At 38.1% G+C, this 18,448-nt stretch overlaps 1 protein-coding gene across 1 annotated transcript in view; it reads right to left on the bottom strand.

Moving 5' to 3' along the window:
• Positions 1-5,260: 5,260 nt before the first annotated feature.
• LOC135206193 (uncharacterized) overlaps positions 5,261-18,448 on the bottom strand; it is a 34,859-nt gene continuing 21,671 nt past the window's right edge. The window contains exons 2-3 of the mRNA XM_064237517.1: positions 17,613-17,731; positions 5,261-10,919 (exon numbers count right to left, since the gene is read on the bottom strand). Of these exons, the coding sequence (XP_064093587.1) occupies positions 10,688-10,919; positions 17,613-17,731 (351 nt within the window). The 3' untranslated portion in view covers positions 5,261-10,687. The remainder of the gene's footprint in view (positions 10,920-17,612; positions 17,732-18,448) is intronic.

Below are 18,448 nucleotides of genomic sequence, written 5' to 3' on the forward strand. Positions count from 1 at the left end.
AAACTAAGGGAACAAAGGATAAAGCAAAGGAGAGGAAGATAACGGCGAATTCTCACGTTCTCTGTTCGTTTTTGACGCGGTAGTCGTCGCAAGTTAAGTCGGAGTTAAGTTGGATGATTTTCCACGAATCTCCCCGACTGAAAGGCTTCACTGGCATGAAGAAGACCCAATATCCTCTCCTTAACTTCATTACAGAATCTAGCCATAACGTACCTAACCAGAGGGGTAATTTAAACCGTTGCACACCCGTGTGTGTTAAAGTATTTTGCAATACGAGTTTTTTTTTTAAGTCTTGGGCAGATATTGTCGAAAGTTCCTTTCCCATTTGCATTTATGTTTCTTGAGATACTGTTAGCAACTCATTTACCTTTTCAGTTCTGTTTCAAGTGGCTTTGAACTTTCGTCTTGAATTTGCATCTCCTTGAACATTCGAAGTTTGAGTTTGAGAACTTTGTCTGTTTGCTGATTTATGCCTAATATGCATATTGCTAGGAGTCCTCGTCGCTCATTTTGCTTAATGACTGCTCCGTGGGTTAGGGTTACAAGCCCGCTCAACAGTCTAGCGACTAGCGTACGAAGGGAAAGGTGAGAAGTTAAAGATCACCGTTCGAGAGTGCCTGATGCGGAATCGATGGTGAGAGAAGGAGAATGGTGAATATAGAAAATGGGGATGGTGAACATGGTGAATGGTGAAGCTTATAAAAGACTAGTGAAAAGGGTTTCATGTTAATTATGACGTTGTTTTGAGGTCAATGTACTTCCACTCAAAACTCTGTACAAGGAGAAAGAGAGAACCTTTTAACCATGTGGGTTTCAGAACTCCAATTGAATTAGTGCAACTGTATTGTAACTCGCAGGAATAATGAATAAAGAGGACGAATGGCAAAATATCTCTAAAATCTAGCTAATTGGACAAAATTTGAGAATAATGATTCCTGGCAAATCGCGTCGTACGAACGGAGATCACCCGAGGGAAAAAAGAGAATCCTTCCATACACAAATGAATCGAGGGACCCCAGTGGTTGAGGACGTAGCATTTAGATAATCATTTGGATGCGTCAGACGGCAAAGCTCTGCGCCAACATTCATGTTTTATTGGCTCTTGATTGATGGTTTTAATTGCTTTTCTGACATCCATTGTTATTTTTTGGCGAAGTGTGTCCAGGGATCAGAGTCTATTAGCTTTGATCGCTAATGAGCAGTTTTTATGATGGTTGATTTAGGTCCCAGCTCTCTCTCTCTCTCTCTCTCTCTCTCTCTCTCTCTCCCTCGTCTCTCTCTCTCTCATCAGTCTATCTCCCTCTCTCCTCTCTCTATAATATATATTATTATATAATTATATTATACATATATATTTATATAGATCTATTATATGTATATAGATATATATATATAGATAAATTTATATATATATCATTATATATAATATATATATGTTATAATATGTATATTATAGATGACTGGTAAAAATGTGTTACAACAGAATTCCATCTAGTAAAAGGCACCCATAAAAACGCCAAAATATAGAGAGAGAAAATACTAAATTTCAAAGACTGCTGTCTCTCTCTTCAGAGGAGAGAGACAGCAGTCTCTGAAATATAGTATTTTCTCTCTATATTTTGGCGTTTTTGAGGGCTCCTTTTATTAGATATATTGTACGCACGCACACACACACACACACACACACACACACACATATATATATATATATATATATATATATATCTATATATATATATATATATATATATATATATATATAGAAAAGGTGTACTGAAAAGGATGCTATTATTCCGCCAATGTAAAACCTTAAATTATTTTACTACCTATATTTCCTTTGTTACAATAACAGTCATAATACCAGTGAATCACCTAGCAAATCTTTCGGCTGAAGCATTCTCATCATAATAATCATGTTTTTATTTTTCTCTTCGTTTCCTTTTTTTACTTTTATCTATTTTTTTAACTGATGTTCAGACTTTGATGAAATCCGCTCAAGTTTTGGGTAGTTCTCGTTGGAATGACTGATTTGTGCCCTTCGGATATTCAGGGTAATTCGTCTTCTGGGAAGATGAATATCCTTTGACCAGGAACTCGATTATAGTTGCCATCTTTATCATCATATACATCATGTCTCTGTTTATGATTAATTTATCACCATACCTTCATTATCACGTTAAAACTTTCCACAGTTGGGGAAAAGTCAGAACAATTAGCTCCGACGTTTATATGAACGAACGCAGCGCACAGAGAGAGAGAGAGAGAGAGAGAGAGAGAGAGAGAGAGAGACCTTTCATATTTTTACAGTTATGAAAAACGTTAATTAACTGTCATGTCTGATGAATAGTGTATTATGTGTGCTTTATATAACGATGATATTTTGCGTTTGGAATCTATTTGTATATTTTTGCTATGATTGTGAATATCCTATTTCGTTTCTCTAGTGAAAATATTTCTATATCTGTTTCTCTCAAAAAATTCAAAAAAGAAAAAAAAATAGGCTCGAGGCATTCAAATTGTTTAAAGCTATGAAAAGGATTTTCTTGGTTTATTATTTTTCTTCACCATAAGAATTCATCTGTTGTCGATACGCAAATTTTCATTGCTTACAGTTCCTTTGCGCGACTTAGATTCATCTCAGTATCCTGTATGGAGGCGAGAATTTGAAATAATATTTTCTGAACTCGAAGCTATATAAGAATGAAGCTTTTTTTCAGTTCGCTGTAAGAACGAAAATAGTAGGATAAACTCCTTTTCATCAATAATCAACTCTCCATCTACCTATTTCTTCTTAGAATTACGTCTCACTCTTTCGTTTAGCTTTAATTTCAAAGTTGTAACAAACTGCAACAAAGTAGTCCCTTAGTTCTCAATAGGCGCCATTCAGTTTGTTTTCAATTTTCTTGTAGTTTCCCTCTTCCATAAGCTCCGTGCGAGTGCGTGTGTACAAAAAATCTGCAGATTCTAAAACTTCGAAGAATCTGCTATAAGTTTTCTTTACTTTATTGTTTAGTGAGAATACATCCCTTACTCTACCTCCGAAAGTTTCTATTTTCTCTTTTTCGTGCAAGAGTGAGCTACATCAGGAAGCAAGCTGACATTTTATTCTATTCGAGGCCAGCTTTACATCTCTTCTAGAACTGATCGTCCTGAGATCGGCCATTAAAACGATGGATTTTTTCTTTGAGACTCCGCTCACTTCTTCTGTTTTTTTAAGTTCCTTAGCGAGTCGTTTTCTGCTTGGAGTTTCTTTTGACTTATTCTCTACTGATTTTTTCACTTTTGTCTCTTTAAGTTCCTTAGCGAGTCGTTTTCTGCTTATTTAAGTTCCTTAGCGAGTCGTTTTCTGCTTGGAGTTTCTTTTGACTTATTCTCCACTGATTTTTCCACTTTTGTCTCTTTAAGTTCCTTAGCGAGTCGTTTTCTGGATGGAGTTTCTTTTGACTTATTCTCTACTTATTTTTCCTGCCTTGGAAAGATAAAAACGACTCGAATAAAGGCATGGAAGTATGGAATTCACGGAGTGAGAGAGAGAGAGAGAGAGAGAGAGAGAGAGAGAGAGAGAGAGAGAGAGAGAATACGATTCCTTTCCTCTGCAAGTTTCAGTGTTCCCGGAGAATCTATTTTCGTCCTCTGGATATGGATAAGGAATTCATCAGGTCGAAATCTCAGGTGACTGACGGCCTCATTTCCTCTCGCATCCCCCACCCCGCCTCCCTCCCTCCCTACAGCCTCCCTCCTCCCTAGGTCCCATTACCCTTCGCGGCATCACGCCCTTCGTCATTTCCCTTCCTTCCGTCTTGTCCTCGGTGCCGTAACAAGGCGATTGCCTATTCTCTCTCTCTCTCTCTCTCTCCTCTTGCCTAGTCTATACTCTTTTGCACTTTACAGGTATTATTATCATTATCATTGTGATCTGCACTGAACTCTGGAAAAGCCCTGTTCTCACCTCATTAAGATAATCCTCTTAATTTACATCCAGGATCGTTATGCATAGCATACATTAATCAGGTTACCGATTAATGGGTTAACAAATGTACATTTGGTGTTATTATTTCATGTCTTTTATCGTAACATGTTATTGTTATTATTACTAGCTTGATGGCGCACGCTACGCTTCGCTGGAACACTACGCTGCACCGTCATGTCTCCCCTACCCTCCTGATCCACTACTCACCCCACTCGGGGAGGACAAACAAGAAAGATCCACTCGGGTTATTTTATTATACATTATTATAAGTGATGCCTTTGTTGCTGTTGCTCCTTAGAATTTTTTGTGTTCTTTAACATCCTGGAGAAATGCAATTCACCTAACATTCGTATGGACTGTATTAGAAATCACTGACACATTCTCCAGCAACAGATGATGAAGTAGCAGACGACGAGGGTACTGGAAGACCGCAGTCTCCACCAAGGCTGGACAGAAAGGTCCAATCCCAAAAACTGAATCCGCGTCTTGCCCAAAATCAAAGCATATTTCGCCAGTTCCAAGGCAGACATTTGCTCAGTTTCTTTCAAAAATGCACCGAAATGTTTGCATAATATTTCTGACAAAGACGAACAAGCAGACAAACAATTGAGAAACAAACTAAACAAAGACCTAAATTTCAGTTTAACATTTGATCTCTGATATGACCTTGACCTTCTTACTCAGCCCTTTTGGCATTATCGTCTCCAGATACTTCATCCTAGTCATAAACGTGAGGGACTGTAAATAGTACTTTAATTTGCGGGACCTCTAATCATCTCTAGGTGTTCCGAATACCCTGTAATAAATCTATAATGTATGATATACCAGGAGAATCTTTATTAATCTAATTTTTTAAATGTCATAAGGAAACTTGTTAACGATAGCGCTGAGAATTCCAGAAGTAAAGAAAAGATACTTGTAAAAGTTCCAAGAAGAGAAAATACTTGTGGAATCGGAAAAATATTGAAGGTTACATATTGTTGTTTGCACTTCTATCTGCATAATTCTGTTGTCCTATGTCTGTCACATACAATTCATGATTTTTGGCAGCGTTCGGTGAATCAACTCCGACATCGTCTTCCCCCACAAGAAGTTTACAGTTGCGTTATTGAAGTTATTTTTTATTTTCCAAATAAACAATACGAACAATATTTCCTCCCGAGATCAAGTACTTTATATTTTCAAATCTTGTGAGAGTGGCCTCGTCCTTTGATGTGAATACAAAGTCTTTTATGACTAGATGTTCACATTGAAACGGTCTTCAGGAGTGATTTTGCAAATGAAACCAAGTTATCTTATCATCTTTATTTGTTTATTTATAAAGTGGCTCTGATCTAGGTGATCAATTATAAATATACACTAATAACATGTATAGGACCAAAAAATTTTTTTTGGAGGGATGTATCGTAATCACAACATTAACGGAAACATGGGAAAACTAACGAAAGTAAACACAATAACAAAGACAAAACAACTGCTGAAGAACAAAGTTAATCTCATGTTGGGAACGACGTTGTGATATTGCTGACTCGGGAGCGGATGCCTCTTTGAATCCCACTGGATGGAAAAGGAAAAAAACGAACCAGGTATGAAGTCCCTCGTCCTCTCTCTTTCATCTCGCAAAGGAGCTGATGTTTTACATATCTTAGTTTTCTGTAAACGAAAATTATGGAGATGGTTTTGTCTGTTCGTTCGCACTTTTTGTCATCACTTTTCCTGTCCGCCTTCGGATCTTAAAAACTGCTGAGGCTAGAGGGCTGCAAATTTGTATGTTGATCATCCACCCTCCAACCATCAAGCATACCAAATTGCAGCCCTCTAGCCTCAGCAGCTTTTAAGATCTGAGGGCGGACAGAAAAAGTGAGGACAGAAAAAGTTATTCTATTTAAGGTTAAATTTAGACATGATCGTGCGTCTGGCAACGGTAGAGGACAGGCCCCCCACAGGACCGTGGCTGATAGTCTCATGGGGCGCGGGTCATTCAGCATTGTATGCATTACAGAAAACTCGATGGCGCTTAGGAAACTTAGGCGTATTTTTCACTTGTTTATAATTGTGCCACCAGCCTTCGACGAACATGAAGTACAGCGATGCTCCGGTAGATTGAAAGAGGTACAACTCATGTCTACTTTGATATTGGTGATGAAAGAAGGAGATTTTTTACTGGCGTTCGGGTCGGGTTTTGCTACTGGTCTATTTCAAAGAAAACGTGAGTTTCCCCTTGGCAATTATTTTGACCATCGTCTTCGGATTTGAGATTTTCTCTTAGCGGGGGCGTCGTTTATTATCAAATTATTCATTCTCATAAAACTGAGTTTTCACCTAGTGCTCCCAACAGTTAATGAGGACAGAGGTAATGATATTGAAAAAAAAAAAAAAAACAAGTGGCTACGCACTGTTGCTGTAGTTTTTCCCGGGAAAAAAAAAGAAAACCACTATTTGTGAACGGGAAGTTCTGACGATGCTGAACCCCTTTTCCGTTGAAGCTGGAAACAGATCACTGACTTAGGACAAGCTCTGACGATAGGAAAATACTTCTAAACAATGAGTAGCGTAAGATTAAACTCCTTTCACAGCCATCTGTTGATTGCAAGTCAAGGTTCTCCAGCCTCCAGTTTCCTGCTTCAAGAGAAAATCAAGAGTTTAGCGTCAGAGCGCGTGAACGAAAGTAGCTACGCGAGTGATCGACGACGATGGCGCCTCCCGACGGAAAGGAATCACCATCATTTGTGAACATTGGGACAAGATCAGACGTTAACAAACATGCTAAATATCACAGCGGTTCATTTATTTATCGGTGTTTTATCTCATTCACTGAATGAAAACAATTGTTGTCCACCTTTGTTAAGCGTTTTTGCCTAATATTTTACTAAGCGGCTAATTCCTTAAAAGGATGCTAAATGTAGCACTTTTTTGCGTACCTGTAATTAATGAGGTTTTATATATATATATATATATATATCTATATATATATATATATATATATATATATATATATATATATATATATAATGTATGTATGTATTAGACTGTTTCCCACACAAAGGGTGGCTGCTGAGAAAAAAAAAGTCGCATGACACTGCCACTTCCATCCTAACACTGCTTCAATCGAGCATAACCCTTAAACTGAAAATTTCCTCAACATTAGTCATTCCACAAACGTACACAAGGCTCATCAGCAGCCAGCTTAGCGTAACGACAGACAATCCGTCAATTATCTCTCTCTCTCTCTCTCTCTCTCTCTCTCTCTCTCTCTCTCTCTCTCTCTCTCTCACTGTGAATGTACATAAGCGTGTTTCCGCGAGTGTGCTAACACATGTTGATTTTGCTTGAAAACTTGGGTACATAGACACATGGATATAGGCGTGTATGTTCACACATTGACTTCTGTCAATCACGAATCGAGTTGTTTAAGTGAGCAACTTTATGTAAATAAAGGCAAATTTGGTGCAGAACTAACTGATCTATCTACTTTACATGAGGAGGATACGTAAGTGCAGTTAAGCTTTTTTCGACTACAAAAAAAGGTTACTGCCACTGAATATCCATGATAATCTAGAAAAGATATGTAATTGCTTTCAAAAAGCAGTCGTTTAAGAAAAAGCACTCCCTACACAGTCTCGGCTTGAAAATAAGTTGTGAAAATTATTTTTAGGAAAGAGTGTGGGGAACTTTTTCTAGTGGTAAGCCAAGCCAAAAAAAAAAAAAGAAAGAAAAAAAAGGCAGTTCGGAGGATAAATATTTTTGGCCTAGGCTCATGCATTCTAGAATTATCCTTCCTTCAGATATCAAGACGGTTTTCTGATGGATATACTGAGCATAAAACAAAAGTGAGAACATATGTTTTTCTAGCACATGTGAAGCCATTCTCAGATGTCTAGAAATTCTCCCTGGTATCTTGATCAAACACACACACACTCGTATACAAATGCATTAATGAACAATACAATAGCGAGTATGTATAGGCCAGGAATGGAAAAGAATAACCGTGAGGATGTTTGTTGGGATATTCTGAATCTGATCATGTCTGGATTTGGGGAATATGAGAGGGTGGCTGGCCTTGATGATCTAATTGCATTTGAGTCGACAGAGGCAGAAATGGAGCCAATGGTGAGGATGGAGTCCTTGGAGTAAATGCACGAAGAGGCAAGATTGATAAGCAAATGTATCTCAGAATACAAGATGAAATTGGAGAGTTGCTGTTTGAAGTGAAATTAGTCCTACGTCAACCGAGTATTTAGGAGATTTATCAAATGTGAAAGACAGAAGGATAAGGGAAACGCTTTGAGGGAATACGTGAAGTGAAATAATCATTCCTTTGTATGAAAGTAATGATGGCGGAAGTTTGAAAGTAGCGAACAAAGGAAGAACCTGTTTGTGGCATATGTGGACACAGAAAAACTTGACTTTAAAATCGATTGACAGGCAATGTGGGGATGTTGAGAATGTATGATACAGAAAGCAAGTTGCTGAGATAGGTTAAAAGCTTTTTGATGAAGCTGATGATGGAAGCGAGAGTGTGTTACAACTTACGAGGGTTACGTGGGTCTAAGACAAGGGTACAGTATGTTTCGTGAAGAACATCTCTACGGATGGAGTGATGCCGTAAATAAATTTTTAATTAAAAAGAACTCAGACGCCATGTCAGAGTTTTGAAGAAGAAGAAAAAAAAACACACGCTTCGAGAATGAAAAAGTCAAAGTGTACAATTTGGGAGTAAATATAACGAATGAAAGTAGGATAAGAGAATAGCTGAGTCACCGACTAAAGAAAGCACGGAAAGTCGTACAGCAAGTGCTAAAGATTGCCAACGAGAGACAGGTGTTATAATAAAACGGTTGTGTGGCATAAATAGTATAAGAATAACTGAAAGGATGGAAGACCTGATTAAATGTAGAAATGGTAAAACGTTTTGCAAGAGTGACAGAATAGAGAAGAGTATTTTAAGATGGTTTTGTCGTGCGAGAAGAGTGGAGGATGGCAGGTTGGTGGAAAGGGTGTGGTACATCTCTGAAGTGGTGACGGGGAGGAGTAGTACCAGGAAGACCTAGAAATGATTGACTAGATGTCGTAAAAGAGATGCTAGAAATGATAAGCTTGATATCCAGGAAGCATAAGAGAGCTGAAAGATGGAGATGATTGGTGGTGCAGTGTGTGTGTGTAGGTTCGAAACTCTGCTAATGAGCCTGTTGTGTGGGTGAGTGAAGATCCTAACGAGGTAGGGCAGTTCAGGCGATAACAGGGCAGCGAATAGTGTTTTTATCTTCTTCTTGAGCCACCCTCTTTCTGGGGAAACATATATATACATATATCTATATATATATATATATATATATATATATATATATATATATATATACTATATAATATTTTCTACTATCACTTACACTTACAGTGTCTTTAGCTCTATCACTTGCATTGCTGTTGCAAAACGAAATTTACGGAGATCAAGGCGATGGACTGACGCGGTTGGGTAAGGAAGGAAGGAGAGGGTTGAAGTGAGTGGCGGGCTTCGAGGGAGTCTGGCGGGAGCTGTTCAGCATAGCAATTAGGATGGAAAGCGCTGTTAATGCCTACTTTTCTAATTAGTTATGGACCTTTTCGCTACACTTATTTCGTTCGAGTTTCTTCCTCACTGCGTTTCCCTACGCGATTATATTTTCACGTTGTTTGCACTTTTCGTTCGCTCTCCTTCAACGGAATGCTTTTGTTTTTTTACAAGAACAATGAGGTCTTCGGCGCGGTCGCAGTAGCAGGAGACTAAAACCCACTATTGTTACTAGAAATCTACGTCCTAAAACAATGAGAAGTTCGGTGAAATCCTGTTACTCGAAAACCACTTATGATCTAAGTTGGGAAGTTTGCAAGGTCATTACCAACACTCTCGAGGTGTCAGCCAAGGTTGGATTTCGCGGCGAAAAAAATATCATTATCGTTATTATTCTAAGTGCTAATATTTTCAAGATTTGGATCTAAATCTTCACTGCATCCCAAAATGCTTCTGAACATCATTACCATTATTCGTAACTCTTAATTTCTTTGCATCATATGTCTATAATTATAAGATGTCATTTCAGTTTAAGGACATTACCACAATTCACCAGTAGGGAGTGTCCCTCACTTCTTGAAATCATATATTCGTAAAAAAAAAAAAAATATGTATCCATGCCTTCGAGAATTGCTTTCTGACCCACAACGAAATTCATCATCCGAAATATCATCCAAAGATTTTAATGGATGCATGGATGAGACTTAACTGCGGGACTTGAGAGAGCGCATAGTAATTCAATAAGATTATTAGAAGAGCGTATCGGTCTATTTCTTGCTCTTGGGTCATAACTATCACTTACTATGGACTGGCTGGGTAAGTCAATTAATCTAAAGACTTCTAATTCAAAATAGTTTCTTTTGCTATATCTGCTTCTCGAGTGATGATAGGGTCGTTAGTTTTCAGACTCTATTCTCTTCGTACTCAACTCCTTTTCTGTAAAAAATTTACATTTTGAACCGCCGGTTCCTCATATCCACTCCCTCCCACCCCCTTCCAGCACCTTTCCCAGTAGGTGTATTTATCATTCTCCGTCTTTATTTTCCTTTTGCCTATTCTTAGCTCCTTACAACTTCCAGGAGTTACGGAGCAACGCAGTGAAGCCTCGAATCCCCAACATTGGGAGACTTTTCTTTTTCCCGATTGGTTCGCTGTCCTCTTCTTCCAGGTCAGGAAAATCCAGAGCGTTTGGTGACTGCCAGGTGGGTCGTCTGCCACCTGCCGAGCTTCCTGTCTCCTCTCTCCAAAGAGCCCGTCATGTGGTAACCCCGTCGTTGGTCAGCCGGGGTCAGCGTCGAGGTCAAGACCAGTCGGAAGTCACCGTCCACCAAGCCCCTGAAGGTGCCTTCGACCACAACTTCGCCCTCTCGCGTCGGCAACACTTTCGCCACCGTCTTGTGTCTGCGAAGGACAGGCAAAACGAAAATGTGGTCACGTGATTTAATAAACAACAAAGCATGCAGGATTAAGTTACTGAAATGAAAGGAAAATATATGTCAGTGGTAAATACAATTTTAGCAAATTAAAATATTTCTCAACTTGAGCTATAAACAAGATCATTTTTAAAATGAGAATTCAATGAAGAAATATTATCAATGCAAAATAATTAAAGGGTTATTTCAATCTTCGCAGCATTTGATCACACTGTTTTTAAAGAATAAGGGCGGCACTTTTCTGATAATGTCAAGCCAAAAATATTGTATGGAAACTTACAAGTGAAATCTAACTGTAACCAAACATTCACTGATGGACATAACAATGAAAGTGACTGCCATAATTACCAGTACCAGTGAACACACTAAAAAATGGTGCAATAAAACAAAAACAAACAAACAAGTAAACAATGTGCCGAAGAAACTTCGGCGCCATCGAGTTTTCTGTACAGCGTATAATGCTGTATGAAACTTTCAGGCACGGCCCATGAAACTCTCACTCGTGGCCCGTGAAACTTTCAGCCAAGGCCCGTAGGTAACCTGTGTTGTTTGCACCTATAGTGGTGCCAGACGAACGATCATGGCTAATTTTAACCTTAAATAAAATAAAAACTACTGAGGCTAGAGGGCTGCAATTGGATATGTTTGATGACTGGAGGGTGGATGATCATCATATCAATTTGCAGTTGTCTAACCTCTGTAGTTTTTAAGATCTAAGGGCGGACAGAAAAAGTGCGGACTGACAGACTAACAACCATCTCAATAATTTTCTTTTACAGAAGACTAAAATGTACCCAGTGGACAAAATATATCCGATGTACTGGTACACTTTGCTATTTAAGCACATTCGGCTCATTTGGTACAATTTGTCCTCTGGGCACATTTTCCTCCTTGGTACATCCTGTCTATTGGATACATTTTTATCGACTGGGGCATTTTATTTTGTCCCTTTGGTGTACTGGGTACATTTTGCACACTTTGCACATTTTGCCTATTGGGAGCTTTTGTCAACTGAGTACGTATTTTGTCTACTGGGTCAATTTTGCCCATGGGGTACATGTTGGTAATTGGGTATATTTTGTCCTTTTGTATTTTTTTTCTTTTTGACCGTGCCCAACCTAATCACCACTAAAATCCTGATGCCTCCGTGGTGATATATAATTCTTATATTCACGTGGAGTAAGCCTAATAGGCCATTAACCTGGTTTAAACCATATCGAATTGGCCCCCTTAAAAATCAAATTACACGCACGCCTCTCGTTTGGAACCACTGCTTTAGACAATATTCGAGGCCGAGGAATTAAGATATGATTCACAAATTAGCCTATATTGACCTTTCCATAGGAACCAGGGCTTACCGAGCTTGCTTCTGATCTTTGTTGAGCTTTGCGATGTTCTAATAAGAGGAAACTGAAAATTAACTTCAAGCTTAAAGATGGCAATAGCACGTGTTTCTGCAAATGAAATTCTCAGATTTTCTTTTTTTAGTTTTTATTTTTTTTGGGGGGAGGAGTCATTCCTAATTCCACTTCAAAATTAAAAGTTCTATTCAAATTCCGTTTTTTTTTTTCATGAGATTTCGTTTCTCATATAATTTGCATATATATTTGCATACGGTAAGTTTTTAATATATGTATTCATAGAATATATGTGAGACAGATGAGTAAGGGAGAAACGCTCTCTCTCTCTCTCTCTCTCTCTCTCTCTCTCTCTCTCTCTCTCTCTCTCTCTCTCTCTTCTAAGTTTATTTTCATACATTAACCCTGCAGAGCTTAAGGTTACTGGAGAAAGTTTAAGATGATCAAGCTTTAATGAAAATACATGGTATGAACGAGTTGAAAATCGAGGTTTTTCCTTGAATGAATTTCGTTCTACCGAGGAAAGAGAATTCCCGGTAAACAAGCTCAGCCATTTCTTCGAATAACATCGGCTTTAAGGGCCGTAATCAGCCTGTTTTCCCCTTTGGAGACAGCGCTGTGCTGCAGACCAACATTCGCTCTTTGCTCGCTTCGCTTTTTTTTTTCCTTTCACTTCTTTTTAACTTTATTTTTTATCCTTTCTTTAGAGCTCTGGTATCTTTTATTGCAGCTCGAACATGTCGATGAAAATAGATGTAGGATCACCGGCTACAATGGTCTTCTATCCATCACATCAAATCACTTTCTCCTACGCATTAAATTATTCGAGCATTTTTCCCTTGACACGTGTTCTGTGTCTGTCTGTCTGTCTGTAAAATTATCTATATATATATATTAAAACGTCTGCATTTTGCTTTTACCCGTTATAATCAATCGCTTTCAGCGTTCTAGCAGTCACATTCATTGAAAATCATTTTAAACATTTGTACATAACTTTCCTTTTTCCTTGACCATATTGGTATAATTTTTATTGCAGTAAAGGAAAAATAACATGCAATCAGATATCTAATAATTCTTACCTTCCCTTCCCTTCCTTGCAAGAGCTAAAGGATACTTTAATTGCATAAGAGGTAATTGCATTAATGCCCCTTCGCCTCTCCGACGGAACCAATATCACCATGGCAGTTTCAGTTTTGATTAATAAATGATATATATGTAATGTCGGGAAATTGATGGTAATCATTTTACTGTCCTTTCCCATTACGGACGCAGAATCTTCAGAACAGCTATCGTACTGAAATGGAACAACTATCGTGCTCAAATGGAAGGGTTCTGCAGTCGATGGTTGTTTCTCTAATTTGATTAAATTGATGCTATCCCTGGATCTGTTACGCTAGCAAACTTTGCTTTGCTGCATAAAGCAAAATAAAAAGAATATACGTAAGATCGGTACACCAGGGATAGAATAACCCTATGCCATATAACGCAGATTATTTGGTTGGTTTGTGCCAACATGGACCCTTACCCTATGACAACGGTTAGTTGGTTGGTTTGTGCCAACATGGATCTTTTCCTTATGACAACAGTTAGTTGGTTGGTTTGTGCCAACATGGATCCTTACCCTATGACAACGGTTAATTGTTTGGTTTGTGCCAACATGACAATGCTTAGTCGGTTGGTTTGTGCCAACATGAATCTTTACCTTATGACAACGGTTAGTTGGTTTGTGCCAACATGGATCCTAACCCTATGGCGACGGTTAGTTGGTTGGTTTGTGCCGCATGGATCCTTACCCTGTGACAACGGTTAGTTGGTTGGTTTGTGCCGCATGGATCCTTACCCTATGATAACGGTTAGTTGTTTGGTTTGTGCCAACATGACAATGCTTAGTCGGTTGGTTTGCGCCAACGTGGACCCTTGCCCCAAGTGTGGCATGGTGTGAAAAGGAGTAGGAGATCTGATGTAAGACTTACGAGACCCTTCTTACCCACAGAGACCTGGATATCTTAGGAAGCTTCTAAACCGCAAGAAAAATCTTTGCACCTCCTTCGAATAGAAAGGAAAGTCGCTGGTGTTGCGAAAGGAAAGGGAAAGTGTCAATCCTTGAACTATGCGGGAAACCTTAAAAGACTTTCAGATTTAGGACTTCAATTTCAGTCTTGTCATTTACAAGTAATGTTACAAGATCCTTTCTAGCGCGACAAAAGCTTAGTTTTGTGGGGTACTGTAAAGAAATTACTTGAGAATACAGTTTTTTTTATGTCAGTTTTGTGATTTCAGTTTTTGAGCAAAAGTCATACTTATTTTTCCCCATTTCAAATATAAGTCGTCCCGCATTAAAAATATTTTAAAAATATGTAGGATGCGCTTACAAAGTGGCACAATAGTTAGTTCTGCTCCTATTGAGCAGTTATATATACTTGACAATAAATGGCTCTGCTCTGCTGTATTTTATTTTGCAGCCTTTAAATCTGCTTCTTAGATGTGGAGAAAAGTAAAACAAACTCTACTTCATACTATCCGAAAAAAGGATTAACAGCAAATTCCAGTAATCGCAGTTACAGCAGCTATCGCTATTATCGTTCCTACTCACAGGTGGACTTCTGCTTTAATATCTCATTGATCACCTTAGCATGGAGTAATTTTGAAGATAATAGATGAGTATCGATCTTGAAAAAAAAAAAAAAAAAAACACGCTGGAGAGCAATCATGTTTAAGGAATCCACATACAGTTTCAAAGAGTCATGCTCCCCTTCCAGTGTAGAGACACTAAAACCAACACTGTTCTCCAATTTGTAGTTTTTTCTTGGAGCAATTTAATTCAGCCACCCTGCTCTCCGTCATCACCTGTCAACACTCCAATCCATTAGCTAGCAACGCAGCGCCATGATACAACGAGCCTTTCAAGCGCGTATCCTTCAGAAATTCCTACCGGACAGCACTGCATTAGCCAATTAAGTTCCCTTATTGTTTGTGGTAATATAGGTAGTGACTTCGCAGTGACTTATGGTTGACGTAATGACGTCCAGATCCCCCAGTGTCTTAGTAAACATTGCCTTCAATTCCAGATAATTAACAGAGTTATGATTACTCCAAACCAATCAAGCAAGTGTTAGAAGAACCGTAATTTTCCGATGGAGCTTCAGGCTAAGCTTTTTCTACTTCTTCTTCCTCCCTTTTTGGGTTCTGTTGCCCTGAGCCAAAAGCAATAGACAATTTTCCCAATCAGCGGATGCTGCTCAAGAGCCCACGGGCTCAGTCTCCCGTCAGGAATTCTGTGGAAAGGCTTAATCTATATATGACGGAAGAATGCAGGCATTTATATTTTTATTTTCCATAACACCATTAATTGTATTGGTCTGTCTCTTGCCCTCTCCGAAAGTACATCTATCAAATTATAACATTTCTCATTCAAAACTCTAATTAAAGAATTGTTTTACCTTTCCATTCACTCACAGTATTATCAAAATTCTAATTAAAGAATTATTTTACCTTTCCATTCACTCACAGTATCATCAAAATTCTATTTAAAGAATTGCTTTACCTTTCCATTCACTCACAGTATTATCAAAATTCTAATTAAAGAATTATTTTACCTTTCCATTCACTCACAGTATTATCAAAATTCTATTTAAAGAATTGCTTTACCTTTCCATTCACTCAGAGTATTATCAAAATTCTAATTATAGAATTGATTTACCTTTCCATTCACTCATAGTATTATAATCGTTTTTAATATTTTCATGACCTTATGATCTACTTATTTTCATCAAAGTGACTTTTGCAAATATTTCGTTTCTGTACGATCGTTATGAATCATATTACTGTTATTATGTTGACTATGCGTAATTTTCCATGTTGCCTGTATCGCTGCAGTGTTTCTGATAAGATTTCTCTCGGGATGAATTGTTACCCGAGTATATAATAATTATATTTCCTATTTTGCACAAATCATGCTTCAAAATTTTACCGTTCTCAAAAACATGTGTCTCTGGATAAGTTTGTTTTGGTCGTTTGGAAGCAAAAGTGCTTTATTTTTCTTTTTTCATTCTGTTTCTTTCTTTCTTCCCGTGTTCAAAACAAATGTCCGCCTAAAAATGTCAGGGTATTCTAGCAGTTGTTTACCGCTCTTTTCCCTTAGTTCTGCCAACAGGACTAAATAGAGCGTTTCTCTTTTGTCGTGTGCTTCTTGTGCAGATCCTCTTCAACCTTTACCTGTAATTAACCCACTCCTTCTTCTTTTGCATTTGTCGTTCCTTTGTCTTTCTCGTTAATCTTTCGTATCTTATGTCAAGAAGTTTACTTATCTCGATGTGAAGTCGAATACGATTGGTTTCCAATTGTGGGTTATTTGTTATATCTGCATAAAAGGATAAAGGTTCCTTACAGAAACTCGATTTTTTTATATTTTTTTTATTTACCGATCTTCTATGCAGGTTAGTCTATTTTGTTGCATGTCAGAGCCAGCTTCAGCTCTCTCACTTTCGTCGCTCTCTCATTGACACATTAGTCACGGTTAATGTCATTATCTGATTTATTTTCGTAGTACATCGGGACACGAAGGTTAATAAGAGTCTATTGTTGATTTGTCAGAACCTACAGGTCCACATCAGGCCTCTTAGCAATCTTCACTTTTGGTCTACCCGAAGGTAGAAAAGGCGCATGTTGGCGTAAAGTCGACTTCGTTAATCTCACAAACCTTCTCTTTATTTGTGCACTTAAGATGGTGAGAGGCATCGCATACCCGACTTTTGTTCAAGCAAATAAAACTGGTATATATCTTAGCTACCAGTGATGAAGCACAAGAGTTTACTAGACAGATTTGAATCAGGATTGGAAATTAACTGCAGTAAGAGAGTGTCTCCAGTTAAATGATGATATCTCGAATGCTTCATCTTTTCATGGAAGGAAGTCGGTCACTTTAAAAGTGAATCTATAGTTACGACTGCGCAGACTACAGCTACTGTTCGTACTAAGTATACACTGCTGTTCTTGCTGAACAACATTCTTTAGTTACGACTGCGCAGACTACAACTACTGTTCATACTAAGTATACGTTGTTGTTGTTGCTGTATAACATTCTTTAGTTACGACTACGCAGACTACAGCTACTGTTCGTACTAATTACGCTGTTGCTGAACAACATTCTTTAGTTACGACTGCGCAGACTACAACTACTGTTCGTACTAAGTATACGCTGTTGTTGTTGCTGTATAACATTCTTTAGTACGACTGCGCAGACTACAACTACTGTTCGTACTAAGTACGCTCATGCTGTTACTGCACAACTGCGTGTGTCTCACCTTTTGGTGCCTTCGACTTCGAGTATACAGCAGTGCCTCCTTGACCACCAAGGCGTCTTCAGGAGCCAGTGGCTGTTGCAGGAGGCTCTCGCCCATCCTTCTTCCGGGTACAGCCACACCTGCAGGAATGAAAAGAAAAGATTAAGACAATGGGGGAATGCGCCCTCTATTGTTTATACACATGAAAAGGGGTTCATTTTTCGGACAGTTAAAAACTAGAGACATTCGGCCTCAGGCCAGAACAAAAGCTTTTGCGGAAGAGAATTCAAGAAAAGCAAAGTTCTGCGAGAGGCATCATAGGACAACGTAGCGTTTTTTTTTTTTTTTTTTTTTTATTTATATACTTTCCATCAGTATCATCTTTAAGACTAAGACCGTCGAAATAATCATCAAACATAATCATCATTCAAATAAGAAATATCAGTAGTTGTAGTAGTATCCAAGGTGAAGAGACCCTCTCTCTTTACCTTGGAAGTATCATTCGGTCACCAATATATATTCTAACATATCTCAACAACTGTCTATTGATCAATACATTGAATTTATATATATATCTATATATATATATATATATATATATATATATATATCTATATATATATATATATATATATATATATATATATATATATATGTGTGTGTGTGTGTGTGTGTGTGTGTGTGTGTGTGTGCGTGTACGTCTGTATTTATATATGTATAACAATTGATGTACAGGAATACATACAGAGATAATTGTGAAGCATAATGTAAACATCATCTTCATCGTGATCGACAACATTTCCCGTTTCGTCCTTTGAGGAAGATGGAAATGGGCGTGAATCATTCGCCTGTTCATC

This window comes from Macrobrachium nipponense, chromosome 29 (genome assembly GCF_015104395.2).
Source record: "Macrobrachium nipponense isolate FS-2020 chromosome 29, ASM1510439v2, whole genome shotgun sequence".
In the NCBI taxonomy this organism is placed as follows: Eukaryota; Metazoa; Arthropoda; class Malacostraca; order Decapoda; family Palaemonidae; genus Macrobrachium; species Macrobrachium nipponense.